Raw genomic sequence first — 26,005 nt, 5'->3', positions numbered from 1 at the left:
GATGACGTCGCCGGAGTACTTAGACGCCGCCTCCGCGTGCTGACGTCAGTTCTTCTTTTTTCCGCGCCAGCTAGCGCAGATCTGGAAAAAGTTGTACCCTAGTCACTTTTTGACTAACCTTTTGAGATCCTTTTTGATCCATTTTCGAAGTCTATTCGACTCCGACGGTGCCGGTAGGGAAGCCTGGGTTTAAGCCCTGCGCCGACTGCAACCGACTGATGTCGGTTACCGACCCCCATCGCCGGTGCCTGCACTGTTTAGGCCTGGACCACCACGACAAGGTCTGCTCCGACTACTGGGCCCTGACGTCTAAGGCTAGACGGGAGCGGTCCCGTAAGCGACTCGAGCTTCGGCAGTCCGCCCCGCACCGCTCGAGGTCCCGGTCCGAAAGGAGGTCGAGGGACCGGTCGCTGGGCCGGAGTCACCACAGTTCCGGGAGTCGTCATCGGTCTTCAGGTTCGAAGTCCTCATGTAAGAGGCACAAGAAGTCGAAGAGACATCATCGCTCTTCTGACTCCCCCCGACGCGGCCGGGGGTTCGGGGGACACCGCCCACGCGGCTCTGCTGGAGCCGCAGGTGTTGCAGCCTGCTCTACACCCGCCGGTCCCTGGGCAGGACGCGACGCCGGAGGAGATTGCAACATTCCTCATGGCCATAAGGTCGCTCGCTCCTCGGTCGGGTTCCGCGGCGCCCTCGGGCCAAGCGGCTCTGACTGGGTCCCCAAGAGGGCGACTTCGGTCCCGACGCCGCAGGGCCCCTCTGGGTCCGGTTCCGGATCCGGGTCGCCGCTGGTCGACCTCACGACCTCGCCGGCGGCGGCCCCACGGGTGTCGCCCCCGGCGCCGTCCCAGGACGACGTCGTCCCTGGTCCAGCCCTCGATTCAGGTCCGGCACCGGAGCGGCGCCGCTCTCGACGCCGATGGGAGATTATTATTTCTATGACCCGACCCCATCTTTTGAGCCTGAGTACCATGCGGTGGGTGATGAGGAGGATTGGGAGGGGTCTGAGGACCCTCTGGCACGTGAGTGTCAGTCTTCTGCGGACTGGACAGGAGAGCTTGGGGAGGCCAGTGGTCTGGACACTTCTCCCGACACTGGTTTTGTCTCCCCTCCTAGCGTGGCTACGGAGGAGGGGGCTGCTTATAGCGTGGTGCTGATGAGGGCGGCCAAGGCCCTGGGCCTTGAGCTCCCCGTCGCTGCCGTGAGGACTAATCTCCTCACTGAGGTCCTTAAACCGCAGTCAAGCTCAGCCGAGCCTCTGCTGCCGTTTAATGAGGCCTTGTCAGACGTTCTTTTGGGCACTTGGTCCAGGCCCGCCACAGGGCAGCCTGTGGATAGGAACGTGGCAAAACGCCACCGCCCGGCTCCGGGTGACCCTTGCTTTCTGTCTACCCACCCCACCCCTGAGAGTCTGGTTATCCAGGCCTCCAATTCCCAGACCGCATTATCGTCGGCTCCCCCCGACCGGGAATCCAAGAGGTACGAGACTTACGGAAAGAAGGTATTCTCCTCACTGAGTTTGGGATTGCGGTCAGTCTATACCGCGTGCCTCTTGGGCCGCTACACCCACTCTCTGTGGGACACGGCCGCGGCCGTGCTGCCAGAATGCCCGATGGAGGTACGGGCTAAACTCGCCCAGGCCCTTGTGGAAGGCCGGGATGCGGCACGGTAATCCATCCGGTGTGGGCTGGACACTACCGACTCTCTAGGCAGAGCGATGGCAATGACGGTGGCGATTCGTCCTCACGCCTGGTTGAGGTCCGCCAATTTCTCGGCCGATGTCCAAAACACACTTATGGACATGCCGTTCGATGGCCGTCGCCTCTTTGGCGACAAGGCAGACCATGCGCTTGAGCGCTTTAAGGACTCCAGGACTACGGCCAAGTCTTTGGGCCTCTCGGCCCCGCCCCAGCAAACTGCTGCCTTTCGCTCCTTTCGTGGCCAAGGAAGTGGCGCCCCCACACGTTCTGCCAGCCATGTGCCGCAGACTACCATCCAGCGCGGTGGCGGACGTGGAAACCGCCGTGGCGGCGGTAGGGGACAACTGCGAGGCCAGTCCATACCTGCCCCTGCAGCATCCGCCTCAAAACCCTCCTAGTCCGTGCTTTCAGGCCCATGTGGCGCCAGTGGGGGGCAGGGTTCGCCATCACCACCTCCACTGGCGCACTGTCACATCGGACAGGTGGGTGCTGCAAATCGTCTGAAGGGGCTACTCTCTCCCCTTCGAGGCGACCCCTCCAGCCATGCCACGGCAGTACCACTGCGTGTCGGGGGATCACTTGACACTTCTCAGAGAGGAAGTTACGTCCCTCTTGGCCAAGGGGGCCATCGAGCGCGTTCCTGGGCCAGAAATAGGGTGTGGTTGTTACTCCCACTACTTTTTGGTACCCAAGAAGGGCAAAGGGGGCCTACGCCCTATCTTGGACCTACGGAACGTCAACGGCTTCCTCCGGAAGGAGAAGTTCAAGATGCTGACATTGGCTCAGGTCTTAGCTGCCCTAGACCCTGGAGACTGGATGGTAGTGTTGGACTTGCAGGACGCTTATTTTCACATCCCCGTCCTGCCGGCCCACCGGCGTTACCTGCGGGTCACGGTAGGCCACGAGCACTTTCAGTTTACCGTGCTCCCCTTCGGCCTTACCAGCTCGCCACGGGTGTTCACGAAAGTGATGGTGGTGGTTGCAGCTCATCTGCGCAGGTTAGGGGTTTCAGTCTTCCCCTACCTCGACGACTGGTTGTTGTAGGCGGGCTCGCCCCAGACAGTCGTCAGCCACCTCTAGACTACGGCCGACCTCCTGCACCTGCTGGGGTTCTCCATCAATGTGCCAAAGTCACACCTGTGTCCCTCTCAGAAGCTCCTCTTCATCGGCGCAGTTCTAGACTCGGCACAGTTTCGGGTTTATCCTCCCGAACAGCGGGTTTGGGATATTCAGGCTCTGATTCTGATCTTTCAGCCTTTATCCCGAGTCTCGGTCAGGTTGACGCTGCGGCTTCTGGGGCTGATGGCCTCCAGCATCCTTCTGGTGCATCACGCCAGGTGGCGGATGCGGGCTCTGCAGTGGGACCTGAAGTTTCAGTGGGCCCAGCATCAGGGCAACTTGTCCGACCATGTCTTGATCTCGGAGGGCACTGCGAGACAGTTGCAGTGGTGGCTCACGGACCGCGATTGGGTCAGCGGCAGATCCCTACCCCAACCGGAGCACGTAGTTGTGACGGACGCGTCCCTCCAAGGCTGGGGGGGGCCACATGGGAGAGGCGGAGATCAGAGGCCTCTGGTCTTCGGCGGAGTCCCAGCTGCACATCAACCTTCTGGAGCTGCGGGCGATCCGACTTGCACTGAAGGCAAGTGTAGTGCAGGTGTTCACGGACAACACCACCGCCATGTGGTACTGCAACAAACAGGGCTGGGTGAGGTCGTGGACCCTCTGCCAGGAGGCTCTGCGCCTCTGGCAGTGGCTGGAACATTAGGGCGTGACCCTGGTGGTTCAACACCTGGCAGGTTCTCTGAACGCCAGGGCGGACGAACTCAGCCGTCGGTGCATGATGGATCATGAATGGCGTCTGAAATCGGACGTGGCGCAAGGTCTCTTTCAGCAGTGGGGGGAGCATTGGTTAGATCTAATCGCCACAGAAGAGAACGCGCAATGTCATCAGTTCTGCGTGTTGAAATTTCCAAGGAGGCACTCGCTCGGAGACGCTTTTCGTCACGAGTGGAGTTGCGGTCTATTGTACGCCTTTCCGCCTATACCACTTCTGCCCAGAGTGCTGAAGAAGATCAGGCGCGACCGAGCCCAGGTTATCCTTGTGGCTCCGGACTGGGCACGAAGATATTGGTATCCAGAGCTACTCAGCATGTCTGTCGATCCCCCGATTCGTCTGCCTCTTCAAGGGGACCTTCTGTCGCAGCAGCAGGGGACGGTCCTCCACCCGAACCTGTCCAGTCTCCACCTACAAGCTTGGAGATTGAGCGGCGACAGTTGAGGCCATTTGACTTGCCTCCTGAAGTCTGTAATGTCATTCTGGCAGCCAGGCGGCCCTCCACAAAGTCGGTATACGCCTGCAGGTGGAACAGATTTGTGGCATGGTGCACAGCAAAGGCTGTGGATCTCTCTCTGCACCCCTTTCTGAGGTTCTCCTCTTTCTTCTTTCTCTTGCCCAGCAGGGCTCTGCTCTGGGCACTATCAAGGGCTACCTTTCTGCCCTTTCCGCCTTCTTAAGGCTACCTGATCAGCCATCGTTGTTCAAGTCCCCAATTGTAAATATTATTTTGAAGGGCATCACACACATGTTTCCTCCTGTACCTTTCGTGATGCCCCATTGGGACTTGAAACTTGTACTTACTTATCTAATGTGTGCTCCCTTTGAGCCACTCCATAACTGTCCTCTCCGTCTTCTTACTTTGAAGACTGCTTTCCTGGTTGCCATCACCTCTGCCAGGAGAGTGAGTGAGCTCCAGGCTCTTTCTTCCACACCTCCTTTCCTCTCTGTCCATCCGGACAAGGTTGTGTTGCGGACAAGACCCTCTTTCCTGCCCAAGGTTGTCACGGCCTTCCACATCGGGCAGTCCATCACCTTGCCCACCTTCTTTCCGCCTCCGCATCCCGCGAAAGAGGAAGAGAGGCTCCACCGTCTGGACCCAAAACGTGCGCTATCTTACTATCTGGATCGCACACGCCAGTTCCGGGTGGATGACCAACTCTTTGTTGGTTACGCGGGCGCTAAGAAGGGACGGGCGGTGCACAAGCGGACCATCTCTCGTGGATCATCTTTTGCATCCAGGCGTGTTACTCCTTGGCCAAGAAGGAACCTCCTGTTGGGCTGAGGGCTCATTCCACTCGGGCCACGGCGACTACGACTGCCCTGGGCTGGGGAGTGCCCTTGCAGGACATTTGTCAGGCAGCTACGTGGGCCTCGCTGCACACGTTTGCGAGACACTACTGCCTGGACAGCCAAGTCCGGAGGGATTGCTTCTTTGGCCGTTCCGTCCTCCAGGACTTTCTGGTGTGATTATTGGTTCGCAGACCCACCACCGGGGTTGGTATTGCTGGGGTATCTATTCTACGGTAAGGAATCTATCACTAACGTGTCTCTTTCAGATGCACAAGTTACTACTTGTGTAACGATATATCTGTAAGAGACATTAGTTACTGATAGATTCCTTACCGACCCACCCATCCTCCCCGTTCTGCGAACCGATATCTAGGGTTAAGGTCATCCCCTTTCAGGGCCCTAGTTTCATGGCACCAGTGTTGGTTTTTATCATGGCTCTGCGTTTCTGGCGCGGAAAAGCTGTGTATAAGAACTGACGTCAGCACGCGGAGGCGGCGTCTAAGTACTCCGACGACGTCATCACGGCGCCGACGAGGGACGCGGTGCCGCGGACGACGCCTACCGACGAACATGGGTACTGCTACGCAAAAAAATTCCGGATCCAGTCTGACGCCTGGGGATATTCTAAGGTAAGGAATCTATCACTAACTAATGTCTCTTACAGATATATCGTTACACAAGTAGTAACTTGTGCGTTCGTGGTGTGTGTAGTTGTAGATGCACATGTTGTGTATACCCCTCCTATCTGGTGTTGGACTCGGATGCATACAACTTATTTTTGTTCAAAGAAAGTCTTTCGAGTCACGAGGTATAGTGAGTCCTTCCTTATGCAGTATTGCGCATAAACATTGGCTCCATAGTTAGACTGGTTTCTTCAGCCATCTTTTCTGATGTGCTTCGTCAAGGCTCCGAGTCAATGCCATGAGGCAGACTTTGTCAGAGCCATTCGAAAAAAAAAAATCTGTGCACCCATATTTTTCTATCAACACCGCTGTGGTCGACTGTTTCTGTGCCAAGAGAGCTCTCCTTTATCAGCGACAGGCCTTATTCACCTCTGCTCGCCTTTGGGAATGGTTGCAGCGTAATGTAAAAGACACCTTTCAGATACTGACCACAATGCCACTCCAGGTACTTGTGGACAGACCAGCACGCAGTCAGAAACCTGTGTCTTTCTCCAGAACACAACGAGGCTTCATGCTCCACCTGTCTTGCATTCAGGTCCAAGAAGACCATCTGGAATCGTCGGAACTGATGCCTCACACGCGTGATGGAGCAATGAAGGGGCATGGAGATTGTGCAAAAACTGTCACCCTACGGGTATCCTGGCGCTGCGACTTACCAAGTTGTCACTAAGCAGAACAGATAGCCTATTCGCTGATTTAGAGAGCTCATTTTACTCATCCCTAGGGAAGAGCCACATCTTTAAGCTTTTTCTGAATGGGAGCAGAGATTTAATTTGTCTGATGTTCAGGGGAAGATCATTCCAAAGTTGTGAGGCTACTACACCAAATGCTCTACCACCTGTCCTGGTCTTCTTGAATCTAGTGGTGGTTACCAGATTTGCACTGGAAGAAAGAAGATTTTTCCCAGGAGTATACCAGGTGAATTTATCCTGCATGGGCTTTGGACCCAAACCATGTACTGCTCTAAACACAGTACAGAGGGATTTGAATTGGATTCTCTCATTGATGGATAACCAGTGGAGGTCCTTTAAAGCTCAGGTCGTTGAGGACCTGCGCTGCCTATTTAATGCCAATTTGGCTGCTATGGACTGGATCCTCTGCAGCTTCAGTAGCACTGATTGTGGTGCTCCCAGGTACAGAGAGTTGCAGTAGTCCAGTCTACTTAAAATTATAGTCCTCACTACTGGGGTCTAGTAGCACTGGGCAGTGGTGTGAGAATCTGACGTAGTGCTCTTATAAGGGAGAAGCAAATACTAACTGTTTTATTGACTTGTGACTCCATTTAAAGGTTATCATCCATTAAAATCCCCAGGTTATGTACTGTTATTACTGGAAGCAGTGGTTTGGCCATAGGGGTGAGTCTGAACTCAGATGGCAAAAGCTGTGTCATTTTGGCCGTGGAGCAGTATACTACCTCTGTTTTATCTCCATTGAATTGTAAGGAGTTTGCCCTGAGCCAGTTAGGGGTGGGATACGTGCACCTCTGGAATTTGTATATGGATACTGCTTGATTTCCTTCCAGGGAAAACACCAATTGTGTGTCGTCCGCGTAATTTTTAGATCGATTCCAAAGGATGTGATAATTGGGATCAGAGGGCGCAGATAGATGTTGAATAGAATAGGGCTTATTGCAGAGCCCTGTGGCACCCCATGTCGCAGAGGGGTCTTTGGAGATGTGAACGGTGAGATGGTCACTAACTGTTGTCTGCCCGTCAAATATGTTTGCAGCCACTTCAGTGCCCGTCCTTTCACTCACATGTTCTCTAGTCTTTCCAGCAGTGTATTGTGATTCACTGTGTCGAATGCGCCGACATATCCAGTGTTCGAGGCACGTGGGCTGCTGAATTTATATCTATGCATAGATCGCCGCCAAGTGTTGGGTCCGGATGATTGCACATTGTTGTCCTGGAAGAGCCTTCGAAGTATCACGAGATAGGTGGCTCCTCCCTGGACTACAGTGCGCATGGGCATCCCCTCCATGCTCAGATTGTTTTTTTCCGCCATTGGGTTTGGATGTACTTCTTGACTCACGTTCGGAAATTATACTAGTTACTCTTTTTCGGGGCCAAAAGGCCTTAGGGGCGTCGGTATTGTCTTTCGTTCGGTGCCTTTCAGCTTTCCTGTTCTTTGAACTCTACTTCGGAAGACTTTTAGTCTTCGACGCCAAAGGCCCGTCGACGATCGACGATGGAACGGAGCCCCTTCAAGCGCTGCCCTGTCTGCAACTCAAAATATCCCCACATCGACGTGCACCCGGTGTGCAACAAATGTCTCTCACCGGATCACGACGAGGCCAGTTGCATGGCCTGTTCGAAGTTCAGGTCGAAGAAAACTCTCCGTCTTCGACGCGCGGCACGACAGTCGGCGCGTGAATTGGCACCAGACCCAGAAAACATCTTCGGTGGTGACGACGACGAAAATGTACAAGACGACGAACCGGAACACTCGGACCCCGCGTCGGAGCCAGACTCCACCTACAACGAGGACGAGGAACAACTCTACGTCCATGATGAAGACATCATCGAGGTAGGAGACGACGCACAACCTCTCGGAGCCGTCGACGACGACTCAAGCGAGGAGCTAGGCCCAACCGCAGTAGCGGGGCCACATACAGACACTTCCACGGCTCAGGTCGAGGCATCGTCGGAAGGCCTTAGCCAAGATCTTCGACAACGTTCTCTAGTCCCACTTCTAGGCCCGACTAAGAACATTTCCAAAGAGCCATCGGTAGATCGACCACTCTCAGTGGAAAAATCGAAACCGAAAGCAAAAGACCCAAAATCGAAACCGAAAGTGTTGGCTACAACCGTCGGCTCGAAGACTTCGGAGCCGTCCAAGTCAAAACAAGTGCTCGACCCATCGGAGTCGACAGGGGGCGTTGAGCCGAAGATCGGAGCGACACAGCCTGTGTCTGCTGTTAAACACGTCCCGCTCACGTCGACGTCAACGTCGAGGCACGGCTCCAAAGATGGCGCCTCATCCAAAGGACTCAAGGCCCAAAAGGCTGTTGATCCGAAGATCCAGAAGCCGCAACTGGTCAAGGCCTTCGAGCCGAAAAACACCATCGGCTCGAAGGAGCAATCCTCCTCCACCATCACAAGCGTCCCTGCTCTGCAGCAACGCGTCGAGGCGACGAAAACGCACAAGCACGCGGAACAGTCGGAGTCGGTCGGATCGAAGTCGAAGCCTTCGAAGCAGGTCGGTCCGGCACCGATGCCTTTGGCGCCTATCAAATATGGCCTGCCCCCAACGGCTAGACCTAAGGCTGTACAACCCCAAAAGGCTACAGACTTGTCCAAGGCAACACCACTAGCTGCACCCGCCCAGCCTCGGACCGAAGACGTGAAGTTCCAGCCACCAAGCTACGACGAGCAGTCGAAGTTATACATCGACTCCGAATCAGGCAGGCTCACCGTTTACAAACGGAAAATCAGACCTGAAACACCTATGGAGCCTTACAAAATACCACTAAAGAAAAAGAGAGACTCCACCACCTCTCCAATTCTTTTTGAACCCATACATACATATGGGCAAGGCTATTCCTACTCACCCACAACAGTCACTGAGGACGTGGTGGAAGAGGACAATGATGAGCAGTTTAACTACCCCATGGACACAGATCAAGAGGAGTCCCAGCCATGGGCTGACACTGTTGACCCTGATGAACCACACACCACCCCTGTCATATGCGGTCAAAACTTCGCCTACTGAAGACACTGCTGCGTTCAACGCGCTCATTGAAAGAGCGGCACATATCCATGATGTGGATATGCACGCTGACCCCGTGGAGGAAGACTTCCTTTTTGATACATTCTCCACATCTGAAAAATCTATAAAAACTCTACCTATGCTCAAAAGTGTGCTCAAACATGAAAGTGACATTTTTAAAGCGCCCACTAAAGCAAGGGTGATAAACCCGAGAATTGAACGGAAGTACCGGCCTGCGCCCGTGGACCCTACCTACATCAAGGGCCAACTCCCACTGGACTCCTTGGTGGTGGCTAATGCTCGCAAGAGAGCCAACTCGCAAACAACGGGTGATGCTCCTCCTCCGGACAAGGAATCCAAGATCTTGGAGGCCTCTGGAAAACGTGTGGCTGCTCAGGCTGCTAATATTTGGAGAATCTCCAATACACAAGCCCGGTTAGCAAGATATGACAGGGCACACTACGACACTTTAGAGCAGCTACTGCAACACCTACCAGATACTTATAAGGAGGGAGCAGAAATGCTTATACAGGAGGGAAAGTTAATTTCCAACGCGTCCATTAAGTGCGTGTTAGATGCAGCCGACACAGCAGCTAGGGCCATAAACACTAGCGTTATGCTAAGGAGGCATGCCTGGCTCCGCATCTCTGGATTTAAATCGGAAATCCAGACTACCCTGCTCATTTAAACCAGTAAACCCCAACTTCCTGTTTGGGCCAGAAGTAGACACCACTCTGGAGAAGATTAAAAAGGACAAAACTGCGAAATCCATGGGGGCTCTGCAGTCTCAGCAGTTCAGGGGCGGTTCCTTTTGTCGCTCCGGTAACAGGGGAGCCTCAAGAGGACAAGCGTCACAACAAGCCCAGTACAGCAAGGGAGGCACACAAACCACCTATAACAAGAACAATAGGGGTGGATATCGTGGAAACAGTACCAAAGGCAGGGGACGTGGAAATAATAATCCCAGATCCTCCGCCACTAACAAGCAGTGACGTCTTGTCACTGCCCCCCGCCCATATAACACCGGTCGGGGGAGACTCCAGCAGTTCCTGCCAGTCTGGGAAAGCATAACCACGGACAGGTGGGTGAGACAACTTATACAACACGGTTATTGTCTAGAACTAACCTCCACTCCACCCAACATACCCCCAAGGCACCGTCCTATGTCCGCAGAGCACATGGTCTTATTGCAGCAAGAAGTCGTATCCATGCTGCAAAAAGGGGCCATAGAGCTTGTGCCTAGAGAACAACAGGGAACAGGGGTGTACTCTCTGTACTTCTTAATCCCAAAAAAGGACGGATCCCTCAGGCCCATTCCTCAGTGCTCCAACCATACTTCCGTCGGTGGGGTCATCCAGAGATAGACCTATTCGCCACACACGAAAACGCAAAATGCTGCACCTTCGCCGCCAGGTTCCCACACCCGCAGTCTCAGGGCAATGCGATATGGATGAACTGGTCGAACAGATTTGCGTACGCCTTTCCTTCAGCTCCACTCATTCCGCTACTGGCACGCAAACTAAGGCAACACTCCATGACGCTCATCCTGGTTGCTCCAACGTGGGCAAGGCAAGCGTGGTACACCACGTTCCTAGAACTTTCCGTGGTCCCCCACGAACGCCTACGGCTCACGCCCAGTCTCCTCACTCAGAACCATGGAGACATTCAGCACCCCGATCCGCAACAGTTGAGCCTGGCGATATGGCGCCTGAAGTCATAGAGTTTGGCTACTTAAACCTGCCCCCTGACTGCATGGACATCATAAAGGAGGCTAGGCGTCCTACCACAAGGGCCTGCTACGCGGCCAAATGGAAGAGCTTTGTTATCTATTGCTCCAATAATAACATAAATCCGCTGGATGCTTCCACGCAAAATCTCATAAGTTACTTGCTGCACCTATACAAGTGTAATCTAGCGTATAGTTCCATCAGGATACATTTAGCAGCAATGGCAGCTTATCTTCAAAATAGACAGCACCTATCCCTTTTCAGAGTGCCAGCCATTAAAGCTTTTATGGAGGGACTGAAAAGGGTGATTCCTCCAAGACACCCGCCTTGGCCTGTCTGGAACCTCAACATCGTCCTCACCAGGCTCATGGGCCCACCATTTGAGCCACTTCACTCTTGTGAGATACAATTTCTCACATGGAAAGTGGCTTTTCTGGTGGCTATTACGTCGCATTGCGATTAGCTGACTTAGAGCCTGGACGTGCTTCCTGAGGCAAAGCGAGGAAGGACTACGAAGGAGAGACGGGCAAGAAAGCGTCAAAGGTATGTTTTTAATTTAATTTTTTCATAGCCGCTTCCCCTGTGTCCTCCCCCTCCTCCGTCACCCCCCCACCTCACTTGTCTTTCCGGCCCCACCCCCTCTACCTCAGATTGGTGCCGGCCGCGCCTGTAAGCCACAGTCGGCGATGATCCAAAGCGTTGGAGTCAACATCGCGGCCTACTCCAACATCAATTAAGCACTCCAAAAGCAAATCCTCCTCGACGTCGACAATATGTTCGAATCTGAGAGACACTTTGGAGCCGAAACACCCATCGGCACCGAAAACCTCTTCTAGCGCCAGGTTAAGCTTGACTCTGAAACCCGCATCGGAGTTGAAATATGCTCTGCAAGGGGAAATAGACTTCGGAGCCTAAACACTAATCGGGGTCAACAATAACTCTGAAGTCCAGACAGCCTGCTCAATACAGTCGTCCCTCTACAGCAGACTGAGAAGTACAGCAGCCTATACTTTAACATCTGCAGGAGGAGCTGGACTGTTGCCAATGATGCCTGAGGTTTCATCCTCATATGGACAAATTATCACCAAGCCTCTACTTCAGGTCCAGCAGACTCTTCCTCGAAAGAGTCAAGTCACCTTTGAGAAACAAATAACAATGGAGATATGACAGGGGTACAAGCCCACTACCCCAACCACCTGGTTACCCCATGCTGCCACCGACACCTCCTCCTCTACCAAATCCTCTGCCGCAACCGTCGCCACCACCTCCTCATCCCCCTCCACCACCCCACAACAACACCCATCACCAAAGGGCTTTTACTAAGGGGAAGGGAGCCCCTCCCAATTAGATTTTGTTGATGAGCTCTATTCCCAGGATCCACAGGATGATCCACGTGAGGACTACGCGGTGGTACCTCAGGGACCCAATGATTCAGACTTGAACCCAGCAAAGCCTTCTCTTATCTGATGAGGTTATTAAAAAGGGCAGCTCATTTCTACAAGGTAGAACTTCATTCTGTACAAGAAGAGGAGGACTTCTTGTTAGAAACCCTTTCACATTCACAAGGAGCCACCCAGTTTCTGCCAATGCTTAAAGACATGCTTGAGTCAACACAGGAAGTTCAATGAACCCAGAGGCCAGAAGGACACAGTGGTTACACAAAGGGTACAAAATACAAGCCTTGCCTCGGACCCACCATAAACTACTGGTCCACTCCCCCGATATTTCCTGGTGGTACATGCTGCATGTAAAAGAGCTGATAGTCAAGGTACCGGGGATGCCCTGCCTCCCGATATGGAGAGCAAAAAATATGATGCAGCAGGGAAAAGAGTGCAGCACAATCTGCAACCCATTGGTGAATTGCCAATTCCGTTGGGCTCTTGGCACAGTATGATCGTGCCTTTGGGATGAGATGGGAAAGCTTATACAACAACTACCAGACCAATACAAACAGAGATTGCTGGTAATAGTATTAGAAGGCCAAACCATCTCTAAAACATTCACTAGGTGTGCCCAAGAGGGGTAACTCAAGTATCCTTATTAGGAGGCATGCCTGGCTTCAAATCTCTGAAATTAAGCCAGAAGTTCAACAGCATGTGATCAACTTACTGTTAGATGGAGAACATTTTTTTTGCCCTCAAGTTGATCAGATGCTGGAGAAAATCAAAAAATATTCTGACACTGCCAAGGCAATGGGAGCTTTACAATCTCCATCTCAACCTGTTTTCGTTGCAGCACCACATTCCTCTTCTCAAAGGCAGCAGCAGAACACCACACCTACTAGGGGGTATTTTAGAGGCTCATACAGAGGGAATAACTATAGAGGCAGAGATAGGGGAGGAGCGGCAAAGTCTGCCGCCCCTACCAAACAGTGACTCCCTGTACCTACCTCCCTCCCAGCACACAACACCTGTCTGGGGAAGATTGTAGGGGTTCCTACCACAATGGCACAACATCACTTCCGACCAGGGGTCCTAGTTATTGTGAAACATTAGTATATCCTGGATATCACTGCAACACTGCCAAGCATGCCACCACAACCACTCTCCCTCGCCCCTCAACATCTGCACCTTCTCAAGAGGACGTAAAGGCTCTATTACAAAAAGGAGCCATAGAGCCAGTGCCATGCCACCACAGAAACAAGGGGATGTACTCACTGTATTTCCTCATCCCCAAAAAGGACTGAGGCCCATCCTACACTTATGGCCTCTCAACAAGTACATCAAATCAGAGCATTTGAACATGGTTCCAAGATGTCATTATGCTCCTAAGACAAGGCAATTTGATCAACCTGGATTTAAAGGATGCCTACTTTCACATTGTAGGAAAGTGACTCTTTTAAGTATGGCCACCCCCACCTTTTGCCCACTGATACTGATGCTTTTGATTGTAAGTGCACAGGGCCCCTGGTAACCAGGTCCCAGTGCCAGTGCTGTTTCCCTAAAATGATACATATGTTTAACCTACCCCAATTGTCAAGAACTTTAGCCCCTTGTAAGACCCTGGTAAATGGTACACATGGCATGGGTACTAAAGAGGGTTCTTAAGTGCTGCAGCATGTATTATGCCACCCAAAGCACCCACACACACAAACTGCATTCCCGAGTTCCACTGCAAGATGCTTGAGGTGGTGCAAGCCATTCTGAAAACATGACATTGCACATACCCTGTGTGCAATGCCCACACACACTGCATGTATTATATGTAAGTCACCCTAGAGCAGGCATTTAGAGCTTTAAAGCAGGGTGCATTATATTACATGTGAGAGCACATTCAAATGAGCATATGTGCCCCAGTGATGCATAGTTCCATTGCTAGCAGCCCGGTGCAGGGAAGCGCGGGCTAGTCATTGCAAGTGTTCAGAAATCCATTTTAAGAATATGTACTGGGCACTGGTCATTACGAGTTGCCCAGCTACATGATGGCTTCACTGAAAGTAATGGTGTTTGGTATCAAACATGTCATCTTAATAAATCTGTACTGATGTCAGTACCAGATTTATGAAGACATGTACCCTTAGAGGTGTCACTTAGTGTGTTGGCTGACTGGCATCTTCCAGCCTGCCACCACAGACAGGTTTCTTTCTGAAACTCACTCTGAGGTCAGGAACAATGCCTGCTCAGCGATAGATGATCCCACCTCCTCCAGCAGGATGGCTAGTGTTTTAGCATATCCAGGCCAGAGGCCTCAAAGCCTCTGACGCATTTGATACGCGACCCGGCTTCCCTCCAGACCTGGGGACGACCCCCTAAGCCCATTTGGCACTAACGTTACTTTGAAGATCTTGATGTCTAAATTCCTATAAAAATATACATTATTTTTATACATTGATCTCAGATTTCTTATTGAGTTTGTGAACCATTTATTGTCTGTGTGTACAACAAATGCTTAACACTCCCCTCTGATAAGCCTAAGCTGCTCAACCACACTACCACAAATAGAGCACTTGGGGTTATTAAAGCAAGCCCTGTAAACCAAATAAGGGTCGTCTGGACTTTTTGCATAGTGCGCTCTTACATTGGCATCACAACATAAAAAGCCAGCTTCCTACATACATACTAATCCACCCAGCCCATTGCTGTTACCTTAAGTTTGTGGTAAGTGGCCAACATTATCAATTCAAAGTTCTACACTTTGGGGTTACTACCGCACCTAGGGTCTTCACAAAATGTTTGACTGTGTTTGCAGCTCACTTACGAAGAAACAGCATCCACGTCTTCCTTTACCTAGACGATTGGCTGATAAAGAGCTCAAGCAAACAGCAGTGTCCTGCTCACACACACAGAACAATGGAGCTATTACACAATCTGGGCTGTACCCTGGGAAAATCCAACCTACACCATTAGAAAATCAACCCTTTCTAGGGCCAATCCTAAACTCAGTGACATGGAAAGTCTATCTCAGTCCTTCTCGAATTCAAGCTTTTCAGTTTCTGCTGCCTCTTTTTCAGCCAAATTGTCAAATAACAGTTCGCACAGTCATGCGCTTATTAGGGTTGATGGCATCCTGCCTCGTCATTGTTTTGCACGTCAGGCTTCACATGCGTCCACTCCAAGAGTGCTTAATGAAGCAATGGTCACAAGCGGAGGGTCCCTGGGCGTATCTAGTGTTGTTAACGGCCAGTTCATTTCACTCTCTAAAGTGATAGAACACCAGCAATTTGCAGCAGGGCAGGCCTTTTCTAGACCGTATTCCACACATGACCATTACCATGAATGCATCCCTCATGGGATGGGGAGCATACCTACAAAACACAAATGTTCAAGGTCTATGGACTCCCCTACAATAGACATCGCACATAAGCTACTTGGAGTTGCTAGCTATTTAACTATCACTCAAGGCTTTTTTCTGCCACATTCATCACAAAACCACCCTAATCAAAACAGAAAACATGACAACAATATAGTACTTTCAGAAGCAGGGGGCACACACTAGCACAGATCATTTGACGATGGGTGATACTCAACAAAGTCCACCTTTTAGAAGAACATCTACCAAGAGTGGACAATGACTTTGCAAATCTGTTCAGCAGAATGCAGCCACAAATCCACGAGTGGGAACTTCACCCTCAAGTCCAGGTCCCATACTTCCAAATGGGGGGGGTTTATGGATGAACTGGTCAGGGATATTTGCCTACGCTTTTCCACCTCTCCCACTACTTCCATATGTAGTGAGGAAACAACAGCAAACCTCCCTCACATGAATTCTAGTTGCTCTCATATGAGCCAGACAACCCTGGTTTACAGCCCCTCCTCGAGTTCTGTCTAGTTCAGCATCAGAAGCTCCCCAACAACCCAGACTTTCTCATGCAACATTAGAGAACTCTAAGGCATCCCAATCCAAAGCAACTCAACCTAGCAATTTCGCTCCTGAAATCCTAGAGTTTGGGTACCTTAATTTACCCCTTGAGTGCATGAATATCCTCATGGAAGCCCATCACACCACCACTAAGGTCTATTATGCAGCAAAGTGAAAGAGACTAGTACACTACTGTCTTTCTAAACAGATCATCCCCATAAACCACAAAATACAGGACATTGTCTGCTGCCTTTTTAATGTGCAATTAATGTTTCTTACAGATATATCGTTACCAAAGGTAAGTAACTTGTTCGACTAGCTTACACGTCTATTTGCTTACATTTGGCAGCAGTGGCAGCACACTTACAGAACAGGAGTCACTCCTACCTCTACAGCATCCCAGCTTTCATAGAAGGTTTAAAAAGAGAAATTCCTCCCAGACGCATGCCAAAACCATCCTGAAATCTGAATATAGTTCTCACAAGATTATTAGGGACCACTTTTGAGCCCCTTCATTCTTGTCTGTTGCAATTTCTGTCATGGAAACTAGCCTTCTTAGTCGCAATTAATTCCCTTAGACATGTAAGATTCAAGCGTAAACCCTAGAAGAACTTTTTTTAAAAGTACATTCTGACAGTGTAGTTCTTTGAACCAACCCAAAGTTCCTACCTAAGGTCTTATCTTCTTTTCGCCTCAAGCAAACCATAGATTTACCAGGTTTCTTTCCACCTCCAACCTTAGTGGTAGAACAGGCACTTTATACACTAGTAGGCACAAGCATCAACTATTTTTGCGAGCGCAAACGGTGCGATTCGCAAAAATCGTCCGTCTGCGCCCGCAAAAAGGGCATTTGTGATACATCAAGGTTCAAGGCACTCGCAATTTGAGAATTCGCAATTATTTACGATTTATCAAATTGCGATTGCATTTAAGGAATCGCAATTTGCGATTCCTTAAATGCAATGCAAGAACCTCTTAGAATAGTTATTTCGCTAATAGGGGGCGCAAATTACCATGAAGTTGAACTTGATGATAATTTGTAAAATACTTTGAAAAATGCACTTTAGTGCATTTTTCAAAATTTCATGTAGCGCAAACAAATGCCCTTGGGGCATGTGTGTGCGCAACATGGGTGCACATCACTATTTCAGGGGTGCAACAGCGTGTCATTTTGACACCCTTGCACCCTATTGGTACTCGCAAATTGCGCATGCAATCTCCCATTCATTCCTATGGGCCTGTATGTCCATAGGAATGAATGGGGAGCAATTCCTTAATTGCAACTCGCAATTAGCGAGTCGCAATTAAGGAATTTGTAGGAATCTCTATTTTCTCAGCGATTCCAACATGCATAGGTATTTGCACTTCCTTATTAGCAAATCCTTATTCTTCGCTAATAAGGAATCACAAATGGCATGTTTGATGCATGTGCCTCTAGATGTTAAATGAGCCCTTATGTACTATATAGATTGCACACAAACATTTCATAAAACTCAACAGTTATTTGTAGCCTTCTCTAAACCTTGTAGAGGAACTGCTATTTCGAAGCAGGGAATTGCTCACTGGCTAGTCAGGGCTATTCAAACATGCTATGCCATAGCCAAAAGGCAGCTTGTAGCACCTCCAACACCACACTCTACTAGTAACAAGCATTTGCAATGCAATAGGCCTCATATATATGCACGTTTAAGCTATTGGCATTGTAAATGACAATGCTTTTATTTATGTTTTAAAAACCCAAAAATAAATAAAAGGCAAAGAACAATGCCAATAGCATGCTCCGGCTACACAACCTTACAGGGAAAACTGCTTTCTAGTCTATACACAGAGTGTGTATCTACAGCTACACATGCCACAAACGGAATATGTTACTTACCATGTAGACATCTGTTTATGGTATGTAGTGCTGTAGATTCACATGCGCCACCCTCTTCCCCAGAAGCCCTGGGTTGCTGTAGTTCCTTTTATTATTTTGTCTTGTCTATTACATGAACATCCTTATGCTTCACTATACTCTCAATCCTGCAGCTCCGTTGGGGTCATTCGAAGAGCCAGGTCTTGAGGTCTTTTCTGAATTGGTCCAGTGTCGGGCTACCCCGGAGGTGAAGGGGGAGATCGTTCCAGGTTTTGGCTGTGATGTAGGAGAAGGACCTTCCACCCACTCTGTTCCTGTAGACGCGTGGGACGGTGGCTAGGGAGAGGTCGGCTGGGCTGATGTTTCTCTTGGGGCATGGAAGGAGAGGCGGTTGTTGAGGTATTGTGGTCCGATGTTGAGGAGAGCCTTGTAGGCGTGCATTAGCAGCTTGAACGTTATTCTTCTTTTGATGGGTAGCCAGTGGAGGTCCCAGAGGTGTTGGGTGATGTGGTCGCGTTGTGGGATATTAAGGATTAGTCTGGCTGCGGCGTTCTGGGTGGTCTAGAGTTTGCAGAGGAGGTTTTTTTTTATTCCGGCACAGAGGGCCTTGCCATAGTCCAGTCTGCTGGTGATCAGGGTGTGAGTGACAGTTTTCCTGGAGTCAGAGGGTATTCATTTGAATGTTTTGCTTAGTATGCGGAGGGTGTTGAAGCATGTGGAGGAGACAGCATTGATCTGGCTATTCATGGTGAGCGATGAGTCCAGTATGATGCCAAGGTTACATGCATGGTCTGTCTGGGTGAGTGGGTGGGTTTCTGAGGGCGGGGGGCCACCAGGTGTCATCCCCTGCTGAGGGGGTGGAGCCGAGGATGAGGACTTCTGTTTTCTCTGAGTTGAGTTTCAGGCAGCTGTTCTTCATCCAGGTTGCAACTGCTTTCATTCCTTCTTGGAAGTTGTGCCTAGTGATGTCGGGTTCCTTGGTGAGGGAGAGGATGATCTGGGTGTCATCAGCGTAGGAGACGATGTTGAGCCCATGGTTTCTGACGATGGTTGCGAGGGGGGCCATGTAGACGTTGAAGAGGGTGGGGCTGAGTGAGGATCCTTAGGGTACTCCGCATCTGGTCTCTGTTGGTTCTGTGTTCCTTTAATTTCGACCTCTCAAACCAATTCCACTTCTTTTCCATACCACCTCTCATGAAGACCGTTTTCCACTTATGAAGGTAACAGCAGCCACTGCAAAGTGCAGTGGAGCACGTTCCTCCAAAAAAGAACATATTCTGTCTACCCTAGGTCGCCAAAGAAGTGCAGAGCTTAATAATCCATCTTGGGACTTGTGACACTGGAAATAAGGTAGTCCACTAAGAGAAAATCTAAATGCTGACGTAAGCACAGATTCCATAGGCACAGACAGAGACTTAGTTGGAAGATTTTATTTATGACCAAGAGGTATATTGCACAGCCCTTTTGTATAATGAAGATCGAGAGACTTCTGATTGTCACAGGTGCTGGGCTGGAGAAGTGTGTTTTCTATTTGGCACAATTTCGGCAAACCTAATGTATACCTATAACCCCAACAAGAGGTCTACTCTGCTCCATTCCATTGAGGAAGATCCAATTCATTACTGTAATTGTGACTAGACAGGGTTGGTGAGGTACAGGGCTTAGCAGAGATGATCGTCCTCTTTCCTTCATTCTCCTTCCCTTCAAACTGTCTGTTTCCCGAAACTTTTGAGTAACATAGCAGCCTGCATTTTTCTTGTTCCTCAGGATGTAATCTTTGCATTATACCCATCGCTTCCACTGGAGTCAATTCTAGGAGTCCCTTTGAAACTGGGTGCTGGTATCCACCCACCACTGCAGAATCATTAAGTGTGGTCTGTACGGAATCATATTCCTTTGGGGAAATCTTTGCTCTGCCATGGCCAATGGTCACTCTGGTAACAGATGCTCTCTCTTGGTGTTTCACTGCTTTTTCAGCAAGCTTGTTAGTGAGAATTTGATGATACCCAAAGCAGGCTCCATATAGATGTATAGGACCTTAAGACTATCAAGTTAGCTCCTTTGGCTCTAATCTCACCCCTTCTAGGGAATGTCATGTACATTTGATCCTACTACACCACAACAGTTTTCTACCTGAAAAGTGGAGTTAAAGTGCAGTCACTTTCACACCTCTTTTCTCAGTTTAAAGGTGATGCCATCACTGGTTTACTAATTTCGAAAAATCTTCCTATTTATCCTTTCAGTACCTTCTGCCTACAAAGTGACGCAAAATATGATTTTGGTTTAAATCATTAATTGTTTGTAAACATGATTTCTTTACTCTGTATTTTCACGGTTCTTTGGAGATACAGGTTTGATGTTTGATATCAAAAGGGCACAGAATTGTGATTCCTACTCTGGAGTACTGCAGTCTGAAAATGTTTTCATGTTTTCGTAGGGCGATAATGATACATTGAGCAATCAACTTAAGGAGTTACATCGTCAGCGAGACCAGGCTGCTAATAACCTAATTCACCCTGATCAACTGACAGCTCGTGTGGCTGAGCTTAAAAGGAAACTTCAGACCGGAGTTGGAGAGCTCAGGTAAGTTGAATAAATAATGTAGTTAATATATCTCTTTAACTGAAGATAAGAAACAAAAAACATATTGAAAAAAGATGAAGACTTGGATCCTCGAAAGCCAAGTTTCAATGAATTTCCTCTCTGGGAGACAGATGGGAGGGGAGGCACTCAGAGCTAGTTTAGTGGGTCCAGCGCCTGTGCTCCTATGGGTAGATCAAAGACTCAAAAATTGGGGCTTTAGTTCCTGAGAAGGGTGAAAAGAGAGTTCTTAACAGGTTTGTCTCCCGGTATTCTTAAGGGGTGGCAGTGAGTCACGATTGTCCGCATGGCTGCTGAACGAGAAGAAGAAACCGGAGTTTGCTGGCAAATGTGGAGCGGCGGCAAGATGGTGCCCATGCTGTGAATGGCAGTGCACAGCGATCACGACTCGCCGACGGAGCAGTAAAGCTCACTTGCGAGGCCCATCCTGCCGAGCCGTGAGCTTTGAGGACTTGTCGGCGGTGTGAGAGCGCCGCAGTCCTGAGTATCCCTGCACGATTGCAGAGCGCCGAATACAAGCTATCGGGAGTGACCACAAAATGGCGCCCGCACCTCCGATGGTCTGAAAAGCCTGATGTAGTTGTGAGACGCCCCTCCTTCCCTGCGGAGCTCCGGAACTCAGCGGCTAGTAGTGAGTGCCTGGAGATAGCAACGCCGTTTGTGCAGTGCTAGAGCTGCCTACAACAGCCCGCCTGCGCTTGGTGGCTGTGGTTGGGAGACCTTGCGGGGACCGGCTAGAGAGGAGTTCACGCGGGGGGCAGCTCAGCGCTGCTAGACCAGGATATCAAAGGGCGCTACCAGAGACAGGGAGCCTTTCATTGCCCGCATCGCTGACGTGGGAACACTGCAGGGAGAACTAACCCGTAAAGCTGCAAGGAGGCGATCCCGGTCCAGCAGCACCGATCGCAAAATGGCGGCCACGCCATGGATGACTTGATGAGGCTGCCACGGCAGAGAGAAGCCCCTGCTTCCCCAGGGGGCCCCGGAGCACGACAAGCAGAGACAGGGGCCTTGGGAGCGCAGCGCCGCGTAAGAGGCACCAGAGTTATCAGTGCAGAACCGCCAGACCCTGGTAACTGTAGCTGGGAGAATGCGGGGTGTGAGGCCGGACTAGCACCCGCACAGGAGGGAGCTTGGGTATACCGAACCAGGCCCCTGATGGGGGCGAACAGTGATAGGGAGCCTTCAACTGCCTCCGTCGTCGACGTCAGCATCGTAAATGGAGATTGCGCGCCTGCAGCAGTAGATTGCAGATGGGCGCCCATGCGGTAAGCGGCATTAAATAACTACTGCGACGAACTGCCAACAAAGCAGGCCCCAGAATAGGACCCCATTCCACCCAACAGGCATCCCGACTCACAAGCACAAGGGGGAAAATCAGAACCCCCAACGCATGGATCTGGAATGAGCCTGCATCTGGCGGCGGAGGACTGCAGGGTCATCGCCGGTGAGTGGGGTGTGCCTGCGCAGTGATTGTGGAGAGTGCAACAAATTGTCTGCCCTTCACATATGTCAACGAGGGGAGGCCGCAGAGATTGATTGGGACGAGCTGACACCGACAAACGCCGGGGGGGCCACTACCAGGACCCGTGTGCCACTCGGCGGTGGTTCCTTCAGTGTGGTACAAAAGGGGGTGGTAACGGACGGAGCATCTGAACCAATCAAACACTCACACCCAGTCAAAAGATCTGGGTTTGATCCATCACATGGCAAAGTGGGCTAAAGAACGGTGATGGATCAAACCAAGATCTTTTGACTGGGTGTGAGTGTTTGATTGGTTCAGATGCTCCGTCCATCACCACCCCCTTTTGTTCCTTCAGTGTGACCACTACCCACAGCACCTGCAGTGGCCGAGACCACCGGAAGCAGCGGCGGTGTCTTGCATGCGAGTTAGAAGAGCGCGATGTGTAAGAGGCGACCCGACGGAATTGGTGGTGCTCCGATGCATTACCCACAGCAGACACAGAGCGCGATCCAACTCCACACCAGTACGTAGCATCTTTGAGATGGGGAGAACGCAAAAGAAATAGGGGTTTGCTGTCGTTAGCGTGGATGCCCCAGGAACCCGCTCCGAAGAGGAGGTTGAATTGCCCGAAACAAGTGGAGACCCGACCTCCCAGAAACCTACATTGGCTGACATCATGCAGGCCATAACTGCCTCCAGAGAGGCGCTGGAAGAGAAAATCGATGCTATTGGAACATACCGCAGCCTGCTAAAGGACGATCACCGTTAGCTCAAGGACAGAGTGCCAGCAGTGAGAAAGAGATGAGCGGACTGCCAGAATCTGTCCAGGAGATGTGAAGGGAGGTCGCGTCGGAACAACATCCGAATCATCGGGATTCCAGAAAAACTTGGTGGACTGGCTCCGTTCTGAAGTGGCTCCAACAGGAAAATCCTCCTTCTACGCTCCGGAACGGGCTCACAGAGTTCCAGCTAAACCCCTAAAACTAGGGGTTCCTCCCAGGCCCATTGTGACCAGACTTCTACACTTTCGGGACAGAGACAACATTTTTCAAAGTGCCCGCCAAAAACAGGAACTGCACATTGACCAGAAGAATGTCATGATTTTCCCGGATTTTACAAGGGAAGTACAACGAAGCAGGACGTCCTTCGCTGCTATAAAGGCTAAACTATGCAAATCGAACCTGCCCTATGCAATGTTATTTCATGCTCTGCTTTGGGTGGCGGACCTGACGGGGACTCGCTTCTTCAACACGCCACAAGAAGCTTGGGACTGGCTTGTAACTCGCAGCTCGGTAGATCAGCATGCTTCAGCTCCTAGTACCCCAACAGCAGATTCCTCGCAGCCATAGGGTTGGAACCAAGACTCCTTTGACCAGAGAACTTAGCCTTGAATGTCGCAAAGCGCTACAGGTGGTGATATCGCACAGTCAAAAAGCCCTGGTTCCCCTCTGAGGGGGAGTGGGCGCCACACTGGCAGATCGGAGACCTCACTGGTCTGCAGCGACAACGACAGTCTAGGAATGGACATGCCACAGGTTACGCCCCAAACGGCTGACGATCTCGTGTGAAGGCCATGGTGTGACATCCATCCCTGTCCCACTGGTGCAGTGTCAGCGAACTTATGCCTTCCCTACATTGACTGATGAGAAACATCCAGTTGGAGGGGCAGTTGGGGTCGTTTCTATAGTTGTTTTTTTAAGGGGATCCAGGCGTGTCACCGGGTAAAGTTTAAGGGTCGTGAACATAAGCTACAACAATGGGATCCCCATTAGGCTTGACTAGTTTATGTTTGTTTATGTTTGTGGGATTTATAGAGCGCGTGACCACCCTTGGGCATCTCAGCGCTATCAGATAAGGAGGGCAGACGGCCAACAGTTAGTCTTGCGGGGAGAGCAGGTCTTAAGCCTTTTTTTGAAAGAGAGTTCATTTTCAATGAGACGAATCTCTGGGTCGAGGCTGTTCCAGAGCCTCGGTGCCAGATGAGTGAAGGAACGTCCCCCCCACCTCACTTTTTTAACTGGGGCTCCTTTCATCAGGCATTTTGAGCTGGACCTGAGGTTCCGCTCCGGAAGGTAGTGTGTGATTATTTTTTTAATCAGAACAGGGCCTCTCCCTTGCATGGCTCTATGGGCCATACTCAGAGACTTGAATTTAATTCTGGCCTGTATCGGAAGCCAATGCAGTTTCCGTAGTCCTGCCCTGGCTGATTGGCGTCTGGGGATGTTCAGCAACATTCGAGCGGCAGCGTTCTGAACCACTTGTAGTCTTTTTACCACATATTTGGGCGATCCCAAGAAGAGGGAGTTACCATAGTCCAGTCGCGACGTGACTAAGGCCTGAACTATGGTTCTCCTAGCATCCTCTGGGAGCAAAGACATGATTTTCTATTGTTAGGTTCTGGTCCAACCATACGCCTAGATCCTTAATGGCAGCCTTGGGGGAGGGTGTAGGCCCCCAGCTTGTTGGCCAGGGAATTTCAAGTGTAGGGTTGGAATTGTTGCCCAGAATCATTAGCTCTGTTTTATCTCCATTCAACTTAAGCTTGCAGTTTGCCATCCATGCTCCGATCTTTTCGAGGCAGGGGACAAGTTGCCGGTGATCTGAGTTCAGCGACTCCGTGATTGAAAACACCAATTGCGTGTCATCGGCGTATGACACGATGGAGATGTCGAGTTCATGCACTAGCTGAGCCAGAGGGCTGAGATAGACGTTAAATAACGTCGGGCTCAGGGAGGAGCCCTGTGGCACTCCCCAGGGGGCTTCGAGTGGGTCAGACTGGTAACCTGCCTCCACACATTGAAAGTGTCTATTGCTCAAGAAAGATGCTACCCATTTCTTTGCCATTCCTCCTTTTCCTACATTTCCAGCCTCTGAATTAGTACTGTGTGGTCTACCGTATCAAACGCAGCACTTAGGTCAAGGAGTACCACTGCTGCTGTTTTACCCTGGTCCAATATAGACTTACGTTTTTCAGTGACCACTAATCGCGCCGATTCAGTGCTGTGTTTTGGTCTAAACCCCATCTGAGACTGGTGGATAACGTTGTTTTTTTCCAGAAAGGAAGAGATCGTAGAGTTGACCTGCTTTTCTGCAATTTTTCCCATTATCGGCAATAACGATATTGGACGATAATTAGATAAATCCGCAGGATCCAGATCTACCTTTTTCAGCAAGGGCTTCACGGATGCGTGTTTCCAGTCCCTCGGAACTACCCCTTTTTCAAGGGAGAGGTTTATTACCTTGCATAATTGGGTAGTCATTGAATTTCCTCCTTGTGCAAGAATATACGGAGGGGCTGGATCCCTTGGTGAGCCTGATTTGATTTCCTTCAGTAATCTGGAGATACTATCTGTGTTGAGCGGTGGAATAGAACTGAGAGCAGGGTGTGTCAGTAGTTCTGGTTAATTTTGTTCGCAGTGTGTTTTTCTTTGCGTCCCTGCTCCTGATGTTTGGGCTGGGGGAAGGGAGTTATAGATTTTTTCTACTTTACTTTTAAAGAACGTGGCCAATCCATCGCACCTTTCTTTAGAGTATTGTGGCCTGGTGACTCCCTCTTTTACCGTTGTCAGTCCCTTGACAATTTTGAACAGCTCCTTAGAAGAGTTGGAGGCCTTGGATATTTTCTCTTCAAAGAAAACTGCCTGTGCTACCCTAATGCTCTTGTGGTAGAGCTGTATTGCCATTTTATCTGCCCTTTTTGGTTCCGGGTCGTACGATTTCCTCCAGTTTCTTTCCAGTCGTTTACAACTTTTTTTTTGAGCTACAAGCTCGGGTGAGAACCAAGAGAACTAGTCTCTTGTGGAATGTGCGGGGTATGCACTCTATGGTCAGGCGCATA

General features: G+C 50.4%; 1 protein-coding gene across 2 annotated transcripts in view; it reads left to right on the top strand.

Annotated features, from left to right (window-relative positions):
- CNTRL (centriolin) overlaps positions 1-26,005 on the top strand; it is a 1,008,983-nt gene that overhangs the window by 375,524 nt on the left and 607,454 nt on the right. For both annotated transcript variants that reach the window (XM_078641873.1, XM_078641874.1), the window contains one exon: positions 20,539-20,684. In XM_078641873.1, the coding sequence (XP_078497999.1) occupies positions 20,539-20,684 (146 nt within the window). The remainder of the gene's footprint in view (positions 1-20,538; positions 20,685-26,005) is intronic.

This window comes from Lissotriton helveticus, chromosome 5_1 (genome assembly GCF_964261635.1).
Source record: "Lissotriton helveticus chromosome 5_1, aLisHel1.1, whole genome shotgun sequence".
Lineage (NCBI taxonomy): Eukaryota > Metazoa > Chordata > Amphibia > Caudata > Salamandridae > Lissotriton > Lissotriton helveticus.
Note: the sequence above shows the minus strand (reverse complement) of the source record. Positions and strands in the feature narration are given on the sequence as shown.